This window comes from Balaenoptera musculus, chromosome 11, assembly GCF_009873245.2.
Source record: "Balaenoptera musculus isolate JJ_BM4_2016_0621 chromosome 11, mBalMus1.pri.v3, whole genome shotgun sequence".
In the NCBI taxonomy this organism is placed as follows: domain Eukaryota; kingdom Metazoa; phylum Chordata; class Mammalia; order Artiodactyla; family Balaenopteridae; genus Balaenoptera; species Balaenoptera musculus.
The window spans coordinates 2,709,076-2,721,579 of NC_045795.1; the positions used below are offsets into that span (position 1 = coordinate 2,709,076).

The 12,504-nt window shown below is 41.6% G+C and overlaps 1 protein-coding gene across 11 annotated transcripts in view; it reads left to right on the forward strand.

Moving 5' to 3' along the window:
* PRPF4B (pre-mRNA processing factor 4B) overlaps positions 1–12,504 on the forward strand; it is a 42,333-nt gene that overhangs the window by 20,516 nt on the left and 9,313 nt on the right. For all 11 annotated transcript variants that reach the window (XR_005021799.1, XR_005021800.1, XR_005021801.1 and 8 more), the window contains exons 4-11: positions 7–162; positions 1,496–1,577; positions 2,889–3,099; positions 6,806–6,879; positions 8,107–8,197; positions 8,909–9,056; positions 10,756–10,893; positions 11,542–11,695. Coding sequence is in view for 1 of the 11 variants with exons in the window: in XM_036868406.1 (XP_036724301.1) it covers positions 7–162; positions 1,496–1,577; positions 2,889–3,099; positions 6,806–6,879; positions 8,107–8,197; positions 8,909–9,056; positions 10,756–10,893; positions 11,542–11,695 (1,054 nt within the window). In the remaining 10 variants the exon portion in view is untranslated. The remainder of the gene's footprint in view (positions 1–6; positions 163–1,495; positions 1,578–2,888; positions 3,100–6,805; positions 6,880–8,106; positions 8,198–8,908; positions 9,057–10,755; positions 10,894–11,541; positions 11,696–12,504) is intronic.

Here is a 12,504-nt window from a genome sequence, read left to right on the forward strand (position 1 = left end):
AAACAGGGACAGAGGTCGAAGGAGCAGATCACGCCTGAGAAGGCGGTCTCGGTCACGGGGTGGTCGTAGACGTAGGAGCAGAAGCAAAGTAAAGGAAGATAAATTTAAAGGAAGTCTTTCTGAAGGAATGAAAGTTGAGCAGGAATCTTCATCTGATGATAAGTAAGAACGGAACTTTCCTATAATTTCCTTTTTCCAAATCAGAGAAACACTGTTTGACTTGGAAATCTTTAATTTCCATCTGAATATTTTAAGCAAATCCATTAATTTGACCCTGAATTTAAGGTCATCTTCTGTGCAGGTTTTATAGGTTATGTGACAGAGGTCATGGTTGTCTGAATTTTGGTTTGGCTGGAGTGAATATGGGCCGTCACTTTATCACGAGCCTTTCCTTCTATATTTTCATTAGGAACCATAGAGGTATCCTGCCAATCTCAGTTACCAGTTTTGGTGGGGGGATTTTTATACTAAGTTTAGACTTTCCATTTTGTGTAAACGATACACACTTGCTATGCCTGTTACAGTGTGAAAAATGCAGAAATATTCAGTGCCTAATAAAATAGTGGGGAAATTTTTTTTAATGCAAACTTCGTTGTCTAAATGGCACATCTCAAAAATAAATGAGACGAATTTAGAGCAGTGGTTCTCAGCAGGGGGAGATTTGCCTCCCAGGGACGCTTTGGCGATGTCTGAAGACCTGTTTATTGTCACCTAGTAGCGGGAGGCCAGGGACACTGTTCTGCACCCTGCAGTGCATAGGATACGCCCCAGCACGCAGCGCTGTCCTAACGTTAGCAACGCTTGCGCTGAGGAGCCCTGGTTGGAGCTGGGAGATAAGGAAGTTGAGTGGAGGGAAAGTGTCCTGCGTAGACCTGGTACCTTCAGAGTGCAGGTCGCTTACACCTCCGCAGTGAACGTCCAGCAGGTCGTAGAAAAGGCTGCGCTGGGAGGGATCGTGAAGAGGGTGGGGTTCTCTGGGGGTACCATCTGAACCGGTCAGGGGCAGTGTTGGGAGGCAGAGCCACTTTCCCTTCAGATTGTATGCAAATGTCTACCTGTGCATTTTTGGTGGGGAAAGGATCTATAGCTTTCAAAGGCTTCTGTGACCCAGAAAAGGTAGCAGTTTACTAGTGTGTCCCAGCCCCCCTCTTGTTGTATAGGTGTGAGAACAAGGGCTGCAGAGGTGAAATGACTTTACTACAGGGCACAGCTAGTGATGACTTTTAAACTTAGGCATCTTTCTTTTGTTCCCAGTCTCTGTGCTGTGAAACAGGTGAGGAGAAAAATGAGACATAGAAGGTTAAATTACTTGCCAGGATTCCAAACCAGGATAGTTTAAAAGCAAGGATAGAGTGGGGTGGCTTAAGATTTTTGCTCAAATGTACTGATGACCTACATTTTCCAGCTTTTATTTTTTTAAATGTATAAACGTAATGCTTTTGGAGTCTCTATGTTTGAAGTTAATTACACGGATGTGTGTGTAATTTTTTCTAAGCCTTGAAGACTTTGATGTTGAGGAGGAAGATGAAGAAGCCTTGATAGAACAGAGAAGAATACAAAGGCAGGCCATTGTTCAGGTACATGGTTTCAGTAACATTTTGATCAACACTCCTTCACCACTATTTTAACAAAATTAAGGATTTTTACCTTGACAATGCAGTGACAGTAGTAGCAATTGAATAGGTCTTGAAAGGAAGGTGGTTCCTTAATAAAATTGAAATAGTTAATCTTTTTTGTTATACATGGGATTCTGATATAAATCTCTTTTATAAGACAAAATTTGGAGTTTGCTTTCTTTTTTTTTTTTAAGTTGATGAACAAGAAAACCCTCATAAGTGAGTATAAATAGGAGGAATTTCCTTTAGCACAAATTTATAAATAACCTGTTAATATGTGGAAAAGATTTTTTAATGCCTTATAAAATGGCACATTTTCTAATGCAGATGTGAATGTTTAAATGGAACATCTCAGTAATTGTAAGACTCCTTGAGAGCCGAGCGATGCAGGGATTGGGTGGGAAAGGGTGTCAGACTCAGGCCTAATGGTAAGGTGAGCTGCCTGGGAAGGCTGCCGGTTCTCCCTGCCATCCGGAGATGAGGCCTGGCCACTCCAACCTTGGAGGATGGTGGTCCCTGTAAAGCGCCTTCTGTCACCATCATGTGATGGGGGTGAGTGATGGAGCTGAGAGGAAGAATTCTGGAAGATATGAAACATGCTTGGGTGCTGTTAGGAGGACAGCAGACAAGGAAAGGACAGTCGTAGCAGCTTGGGTAAACAGAGAGGGCAACCACAGCATTTCAGGGTGAGGGAAGGAATTTGAATCACCTGAGTATGTAGGGCATAACTAGAATTCCATAGGAAACTTACCTTTGTGGGGCACTGATGAAACTGGTATTAAACTGATATCCCTAAAGACTTGGTTGAATCTTTTTTTGTTCTTACCCAGGTCCACAATCCCTTATCTCCAACCTTTGGGGCCAGATGTGCTTCAGAACTCAGAAATATGTGAATTTTAGAAAGGTAATGTGGTGCATATATGTATGTTCCTTTGCCCCAACAGTGGGGTCTAGCACAGCACCCCATTATCAGCCCCTAGGAGAGTTTTGCAGTGAGCGAGGCGCATCACGTTCACGCTGGGGAAGCTCAGACCGCTCAGAGCGCCACGTCTCTGCAGCGCAGATCTTGCCGCCTCATGAATGTGCACCAGACATAGGAAAGCGTTCAGAGTTTTGTGGATTTGGAATTACATATAAGGGATTGTGGATCTAATTCAGTTAAGACTTCAATACCTTTAAAACTTTTTTAGCATTCCTTGACACTTAACTTTTCAGTTCAGGCCCTCTTAGCACCAGATGTTGTGACAGTAATACTCTGTGTCGTTACCGCAGAAATACAAATACCTTGCTGAGGACAGCAACATGTCCGTGCCGTCTGAGCCCAGCAGCCCCCAGAGCAGCACTCGCACCCGCTCTCCCTCTCCTGAGGACATTCTGGAAAGGGTAGCTGCCGACGTCAAGGAGTATGAACGGGAGAATGTTGATACGTTTGAGGCCTCAGTCAAAGCCAAGCATAATCTCATGACAGTCGAACAGAATAATGGTGAGTCAGTTACAGTTTTGTTTCGACCATGCTTTTCTCTGAATTTGCACCCCTGTTACTTCATAAGGAGAGAGGTTATTTGGGGATGGGGACGGGATGGGGACGGGAGGGGGACAAGGAGAGCTGTAAGCATGACCTGAGTGTCGCCCTGAGCCCCACATGCGTGTTCACCGCCTTTGGTTTGGCTTGCTAGGCTATTTTCAGGCAAATCCCAGCCATGATTTGATTTCATCTGGGAATACTTCAGTTTGTATCTGCTAGATAAGGACCTTTTAAAAAACATTACTTACACTTGATAAAATTGATAATTTTTAGATATCTGATGTCTAAAGTTGGTTGGTTTGAGTCAGAATCCAAATAAGATACACGTTATGTTTGGGGTATACATCTCTGAAGTCTCTTTTTTAATAGTTTTCTCACTGTGGTGTGCTCTGTCCCCCGCCCCCCGACGCCCCCTTTACTTGTGAAGCTGCTAGGGCCTGTGTCCTGTGAACTTTTCTACTCTGATTTTGTCTGGCCACATTCTTGTATTATTTATTTCCTCTCTCCTCCGTATTTCTTGAAAACTAGTAGTTAGTGTTAGAGACTTGAACAGGTGTCGGTTTAATTTTTTTGGCAAGAATGCTTCATTAACTGGCGGTATGTACTCTTACATCACATCTGGCGGCACGTGCGGTGTGGTGTGGCTGTCCTGCTTTTACTGGCACTGAGGCGGTGTGTTGGGTAAGATACTCCACTGAAGTTTCTGTTCAGCTGTCTGCCTCGCGCTTTTAGCGGCCGTTGATGGTCCCTGCTTAGATCCGTTATTTCACTGGGGGCAGCAGGGTTTCCAAAGTGGTGATTTTTAAAATCTCTATCATGACTTTTGAATTATTAGCTCTAATTTTGTAAAAGAGGAGGTTTCCATTCTTTGGTTACCCCACAATATAGTTCGTATAGGAAAGGCAGGTTAAATACTTGATTATTTTCGCTTATTGACCAGTTTTTAGCATAGCATAGAGTTGGTGCCTGAGCAACCTCCAGAGGTGACCAGTGAAATTTTGGTTTTTTTGTTGGGTTTTTATTATTTGGTGTCATTATGCTCTTGTGTTTGGATCCGCTGCTGCCATTTTTCTTTTTGAAGCTTAGATTGTTCTCTCTTCACCCGAGGAGGGAGCCCCCTTTTTTTTTTTTTTTTTTTTTTTTTTTAAATAAATGAATTTAGGAACTAAAGAGAAGAAAGATATTCGCCATGTATTTCTTCTTTAGGTCTTTTTTTTTTTTTAACTTATTTTCATATTTATTTTTGGCTGTGTTGGGTCTTTGTTTCTGTGCGAGGGCTTTCTCTAGTTGCGGCAAGCGGGGTCCACTCTTCATCGCGGTGCGCGGGCCTCTCACTATCGCGGCCTCTCTTGTTGCGGAGCACAGGCTCCAGATGCGCAGGCTCAGTAATTGTGGCTCACGGGCCCAGTTGCTCCGTGGCATGTGGGATCTTCCCAGACCAGGGCTCGAACCCGTGTCCCCTGCATTGGCAGGCGGATTCTCAACCACTGCGCCACCAGGGAAGCCCAGGGAGCCCCCCCCCCTTTTTTTTTTTTTAAATTAATTAATTATTTATTTATGGCTGTGTTGGGTCTTCGATTCTGTGCGAGGGCTTTCTCTAGTTGTGGCAAGTGGGGGCCACTCTTCATCATGGTGCGCGGGCCTCTCACTATCGTGGCCTCTCCCGTTGCGGAGCACAGACTCCAGACGTGCAGGCTCAGTAGTTGTGGCTCACGGGCCTAGTCACTCCACGGCATGTGGGATCTTCCCAGACCAGGGCTCGAACCCGTGTCCCCTGCATTGGCAGGCGGATTCTCAACCACTGCACCACCAGGGAAGCCCCAGGGAGCCCCTTTTAAATGGGTTTCTGGTGTCTTTTTGAGGCAAACCCTGCAGTATTTATTTAACATGGCTGTTTTACTTTCTAGGACAGGGGCTTTATGTAAAATATCCAATATTTTAGGCTTTTGTAATTATTTTAGACTTTTTTCTCTGGTCCAACTGCTGAGCTCTGCTCTCATGGTGCAGAGCGGCTGGGCCAGCACAGCTGGATGAGCATGGCCACGTTCCCAAAACACTGGATGGGCTGAAGTTCACGTGGTGTTCACGTGTCAGGGCCATACAGGAACAAGCAAGGGGCAAATTCGGCCCAGTCTGTAGTTTGCTGACTCCTGTTCAAGGCAGTAAGACATCATAGGCTCACCTTGTGTGCATCTTGCCCCAGAGCAGAATCGGTTATTGTTGCAGGGATCCTTGGTTCCACTTAGTAGGAAATGCCGCTTGGAGACTACAGGGCACTTAGGGATGCCCGTTACTGATGGGCCTTTTCAGTGGACCAAACTAGGAAATGCATACATTTTTGGAAAGGAGGAGTTCATACTGATTTGCCAATTCAAATTCGAGATTACAGGGTTTTTATTAACTTTCTTGACTTTGTATTTCTCTCTTTTACAGTAGAAAAACTTGGTTCCTAATAAACACAGTTACTTAGGTTATTTTGAAACTTCCATACGCAGAGTTATCACTGCGATTGTCAGTATTAAATGTACTGAATGCAGTTTGAAAATGTAATGGTTTTGTCCTTAGGTTATTTTTCAAGATGTATACAAACCTGTGTTTGTTTTAAAGTTTTTTGAAGTAGTTCTCCTCTGTACGGTTATATCACCAGTTTGATTTGGTTTAGGCTTATTTTCATTTGCTTTTGATTTTTAGGAATATTTTCGGTTTTTAAAAAATCATTAAAACATCTTTCATATGTGCATGTGTTTATATTCTATCTACACATGCACACAAAAAATTATACTCATCTGTATGAAGTGACCTTCATTCTTTTCACAGCTGCATATTACTCCAGTGTGATGAGTGCGCCAGTTTATTCAGTTAGTCTTCTAATGGTAGATGTTTGGCTGTTGATTGGAGCATTAATGATAATAGCGTTGTGCATTAAGTCGTTTTTTTCTGCTTGTTACTGTGTCTTTGGAATGGTTTCTTAGAAGTGGGATTGCTGGGTCTGAATGAATATGTCATTTTGCTGTATACTTCCAAATTCCCCTCTGTAAAGGTTGTACAGTTTTGCCATCCCACAAGCAATGTCTGAGGGCTTTTTATCCAGGGCCTTGTTAACAGAACGTTGTCATACTTTTAGATTTTTAGCCAGTCTCATAGGATGGTATTTCATTGTGATTTTAATTTGTGTTTGAGATGGGTGTATGAGATCAGGCATGTGTTCATATGATTAAAGCCCTTGCATTCTTTTTTTCTAGGAGCTCCTTACATTTATTCTTTTGCCCAGTGTTTTAATGGGGTTATTAGGCGTTTTAGGAGAGAAATACGTAGATCTGTATTCATAGTGCGGGGTGCTAACCTTCTGAGAGAAATTGCAGTTTAGAGAGGAGCTTCCCTTGTAATACCTAATCGTTGCTTAGTTATTAGCATATTAATTCAACGTTAGTGGAAGTATCGATATTAAGTCTTTCAACTTTCTGAAGTGCATTCTCAGTAAAAAGTGGATAGCTTTATATGTCTTAGTGTTACAAAGTGATTTTAAGTTGGGTATTGGTGAAAAACGGATGTGCAAGAGGAAAAAAAAGTTTGAATTGCTGTTAGTGATTTTCCATTGATTTATTATTTGTGTTTCAATTTGTATCTCTTCATTTTTCAAATATTAATGCTAATTTCCATTAAGGTTCATCTCAGAAGAAGCTTTTGGCACCCGATATGTTTACAGAATCTGATGATATGTTTGCTGCGTATTTTGACGTGAGTAATTTTAAGTCATAAAAACACAACTGTTAATCAAAAAATGGTATATAACAAATATGTATTTCAGTGGTATATACATATAGAGAGAGAAGGAAGGATAAAGCAAATTAATGCTAACATTTGGACAGTCTGGGTGAAGTGTATCTAGAATCTCTTTATACTAGTTGGCAACTTTTCTCTGTCTGAAATTAAATCAAATTTTAAAACAAGTACAGCAGAACAATCTGAGGGCTTCATAAAAGTTAAATACCAAATGACTTAAATGTGTAGTTATTTTCTTTTTAAACAACTTGCTTCTTGGATTTACAAGCCTCTGTGTATGTGTGCTGTAGTTAGGGGAGACGAGGTGATGTCAGTAATTTTCAGGCCTAGAGTCCACTTTGGGCCTCTACATTGTAGGCGATTGGGAACTTAAGGATTTGGAGCCTAATAGCAGTCATGGAAGAGTTGGAAATGTTATAAGGAGTGGAATAAGAAATTTTGTACCTTTAGCCATTTTATCAGTGGTTTTTCTTGAAAAGATTTTCTTGAAAAATGGTCTCAAAAGTAGCAGACCATTTCCATCATAAATTTAAAAGAACATGAGAAATACAGAGGCTTTGATGAAGGGAGGTGGGGGAGATAAACATATAACAGGGAGATTAAAAATAGACTAGGATAAGCAATAATGTCCAGGACCCTGAAGACACCGGTGATTGGCTTAAGTAACGTGTCCCGTGTGTGGTGTGCTGCCACAGGAACACGCAAAAAAGATGGGTTAAGGAAGGGTGAAATGATTTTGAGCCAGTTAAAGTATTGGCACCCATCATCCACCTGGGTGATGTTGAAGGGCTTTCTGGGTATCATGGAGAGTGATGTGAGTGATGTGCAGTGAAGACTCTTCAGAAGGACCAGATGTTCTTAACCTCATCCTCTAGCACAGCCAGTGACATTCCATCCATAGATGGGAGGAGACAGGGAGGGGGTGTTACGTGACTAGGGCAGGAAAAGAAATGTGAAGATAACTTGTTACTTTTTTTCTTGAGCGTTATTGTGATACAAGAGACTTAGATAATCATGTTTCTGCTATGTTGCATTTACATAAGTCATAGTAAGAGTTTATTTAAGTTGGCATAAAATGTTATCAAATTTTAGCTGGTTCTGCCTGTTTTTCTTTTAAAGGAAGTGCTTTAAATGTCTGCCTGTTTGGTGGCTAAATAGCTCATGTTGCTGCCTTAATTTCAGAGTGCGCGTCTGCGGGCTGCTGGCATTGGGAAAGATTTCAAAGAGAATCCCAACCTCAGGGATAACTGGACTGATGCAGAAGGCTATTATCGTAAGTTCACAGTTCTTTTTTTTTAACTTTTTATTTTCTGTTGGAGTATAGTTGTTAACAATGTGATAGTTTCAGGTGTATGGCGGAGTGACTCAGTTATACATGTATCTGTTCTTTTTCAATACAGTTCTTATTAATTTTAGAGTTCATTGTAACATCTTGTAAAAGTATGTGGTCTAATGCCTTCACGCTTGGGAGGACTCTGAAAGTCACATCACAGTGCCGTCACTTCAAAAGTGTGGCACATCTAGCAGCTTCATGAACCTGTGTTACAGCCCAGAAGCATCACAAATTGAAGTGAGGTGAAGACTTGATGTGCAGCTTAAATCTATTCAAAGTTATTTTCGGCCGTGAGATCCTCCTCCAGAGGGAAGGGGCGCCAGTCACGCAGACCACAGACAGAAGCCCTGCAGGGAGCACAGCTCTTCCCCCCTCAGTGTTAGGGTCGTCAGCGGTTGCTAGGAGAGCAGAAAGTCTTCCTGCAGTGGTTGGCAGCCGGCAACTTGAACCACATTACGCAGGAGGGTCACGATGGGGGCGAGGCCTTGAGTCTCCATGGTGTCCAGGAAGCCAAGTATACAGCAGAGATTTGACACAGTTTTTAAGTGACTGCACTGTGTATCCTACTTTTCGACTTTTATGATGTATCTCACAGTTTTGTTCAGTAATCTATTATGGTCAGAATTCTAATCTTTTAGCTTACCTTTTTAGGTGTGAACATAGGTGAAGTCCTGGATAAGCGTTATAACGTGTATGGCTACACGGGTCAAGGCGTGTTCAGTAACGTGGTCCGAGCCAGGGATAATGCAAGGGCCAACCAGGAGGTGGCCGTGAAGATCATTAGGAACAACGAGCTCATGTAAGTTCAGGAGACAGAACAAAACCTTCACCAACACGGGTGTTCACACATAAGCCTGTTTTTAAATAGTGACCACAATCTGTGTAGGACAGGTATTGGGCTTATAAAATGACAGAGCAGCTCTGGGTATTTAGTTGATAGTCACATGTTGTTCTGTGTGAGGCACTAGAACCGTCGGCTGATTGTATTTAATTCATTTCAGTGCATTTCAGCACTTGCTTTGTGCACTGATGTCAGCTCAGACTCCTTCCATCTACCGCTTGTCTTACGACCATCCTTTGCTGTGAATAGCTTAAACTCAAGACGAAAGGTGAGAAATCAAAAGGTCAGATTGATTAGCTGTCACTGAGCATATGGTGGCCTGGAAAAGGTGTGAAATCAGATAGTTCTGGGAATTATTTGTATCTTTGTCTGTTGCCTCCTCTCTTTATGAGCAAGGAGGTAACTGCCATACCCATGTGCTTTAACGCATAATCTATGCCACACACTGAGCTGGCATTAAAGTCAACTTGGTACTGGTTTGGAAACACAAGAAAGAAGTGTTTAGGTTTATACTGAAGTCTTAGGTTGCCTAGGCTTAGAAAGTTTGTTTGATGGAAGTCCCCAACTTCTGTATTATAGACACTAATTTTAAAATGTAGCCTATTGACAGATTATAACTAGAATTTCAGAGGATAATATTTGCATCAAGACATCTTGAGATAAAATGTGCAAGATTGATTTCCGTTCAAGCAAGGTGGGTTTATTCCTCGATGTTTCTGTTTTGTTCATTGATTATTTTGGAAATTAACTCCATGAAAACAGTATTTGGCTAAGAGTAAAGTATTGTGTGAATGATATAGAGACTTGTGTTCCTCAACAGTTCTATTATTAGTACTTAAAAAAAAAAAAACAGACTAAACACATCACTAAATAAATACATATTATTTAGTTTTCCTAAATTCTTTTTTTTTTAATTGGGGTATAGTTGTTTTACAATGCTGTGTTAGTTTCTACTGTACAGCGAAGTGGAGTTCCCTGTGCTATACAGCAGGTTCTTATTAGTTACCTGTTTTATACATAGTAGGGCATACATGTCAATACCAATCTCCCAGTTCATCCGACCCCCCCACCCCCCCGGCGTCCATACATTTGTTTTCTATATCTGTGTCTCTATTTCTGCCTTGCAAACCAGTTCATCTGTACCATTTTTCTAGATTCCACATATATGCGTTAACATATGATATTTGTTTTTCTCTTTCTGACTTGCTTCACTCTGTATGACAGTCTCTGGGTCCATCCACGTCTCTACAAATAACTCAATTTCATTTCTTCTTATGGCTGAGTAACGCTCTATTGTATATTTGTGCCACATCTTCTGTATCCATTCATCTGTCACTGGACATTTAGGTTGCTTCCATGACCTGGCTGTTGTAAATAGTGCTGCATTGAACATTGGAGTGCATGTGTCCTTTTGAATTATGCTTTTCTCAGGGTATATGCCCAGTATTGGGATTGCTGGGTCGTATGGTAGGCTCTATTTTTAGTTTTTTAAGGAGCCTCCATACTGTTTTCCGTAATGGCTGTATCAATTTACATTCCCACCAACAGTGCAAGAGGGTTCCCTTTTCTCCACACCCTCTCCAGCATTTATTGTTTGTATAGTTTTCCTAAATTCTTGATGTATCCAATTTTGACCTAATTTTCTTTTTCATCTCAGGCAAAAAACTGGTTTAAAAGAATTAGAATTCTTGAAAAAACTGAACGATGCTGATCCTGATGACAAATTTCATTGTTTGCGACTCTTCAGACACTTTTATCACAAACAGCATCTCTGCCTCGTGTTTGAGCCTCTGAGGTACAGTGTCAAAACTTGTACATTACCCTGAAAACTCAGCTTCTTTACCTTTGCCAACCTCAGTTCAGATAAGTGCCGTGATAAATTTTCTGGGTATTTGATGTGTTTTTTCCAGTTGGCTCTGGGTTTTGTTTTTTAATTATTGGTGAAGAGCTAGCTTCTTGACAGTTGTTAATGTGTAAACAGTGATTGGCTGTGTACTGTGTGTCACACACTCACCTCGTGTGGCCTTCAGCTCAGCAGAGAGTTCTCTGAAAATTAAATACTTCAAGAAAGGATTAAGCCATAGTGAAAAGAAATGGGAACAGTGGAGTAGGAATATGACGTCCATCTTCAAAACTGGCTTCGTGTTTATGCTTTCGAGCGGAAGCCCATTCCAAATCAGTAGGAATTTTAGCACTGCATACCTTCCCTTCTCTTCATTTTGAAAATTGTGTTGTGTACACACAGTTTCATGCGCTCTCATTTCAGTGTAGGATAATTTACCAAACGTTTGGGCTGTGGGAGGGGGTTCTTGAACAGAGTGTTTTCATTGTAATTCATGCTTTGAACTTGATTTTACTTTATGCTTGAAAATGGTTTTGCCTTTCTTAATTTCCATTTTGCATTTTAACCCCTAATTTTATTTGTTTTTTTCTTTCCTAAAAGTATGAATTTACGAGAGGTGTTAAAAAAATATGGTAAGGATGTTGGCCTTCATATTAAGGCTGTACGATCCTATAGTCAGCAGTTGTTCTTGGCACTAAAACTCCTTAAAAGATGCAATATCCTCCATGCAGATATCAAGCCAGACAATATCTTGGTAAGTCAAACGATCAGACTGCCTTGTACATCCATGTAACTTCTACTATAATGTGATTACCACTGTGTTCTAGAAGTGACGTCTTTGAAGAATAATTCAGTGTATTACCCATTACAAATGAATGACTTTACCAGTTTTTACTCTTCTAGAAATTGGGCCATGAAGTTTTATAGTGAAGTATGCAGAGAGAGGTGGTAGGCTGCTGTCCCAGGTTTTCCTGTTGACTGATGGATGTGATGAGTGCACACAGACCCCAAGAATGCTTTGATGTAGGAGCGATGGGCTTCCTCGGGTACCTAGAAAAATGCTGCAGTGTTGCTGTTTTGAAATAAGGAGTGTTCACAGTCCTTTGTTCTCTAGTTTTATAGACTGACAGAGCAGAGCGAGGGACATTTAAGGGAGTTACCCTCTCTGAAGTAGATGCCTGGGGTTGAGTTTAGGGTGTCCAGGAATAATTCTTTTTCATTTATTCTTTATGCTTTAGAAGCTGTGGCTTCTGGCGGCCACACCCAGGAAAGCTCGGTTGTTCTTGGGCCTTGTATGGAAAGGAGCCTTTCCCAGTCTTGACCTCTCCTAGCTCGTGCCTTCTGGTGTGGTAGATGCAGATTTCCCAGTGTTTATGTTTTTGAAACTTAGAAACACATCTCATCACAGTGGAGTGATTGGCGTGTGCGTGCCCCTTCCCTCCCCAGCCCTTTCTCTGTCATGCTGTCAGAGTCGGGGGCGTGTTCACAGCTGGGGGATTCTAGCTCGTCTGCCCATAACATGTTCCACATGTTTTAAGAAAGATACGATCCCGTTAAAGTTTG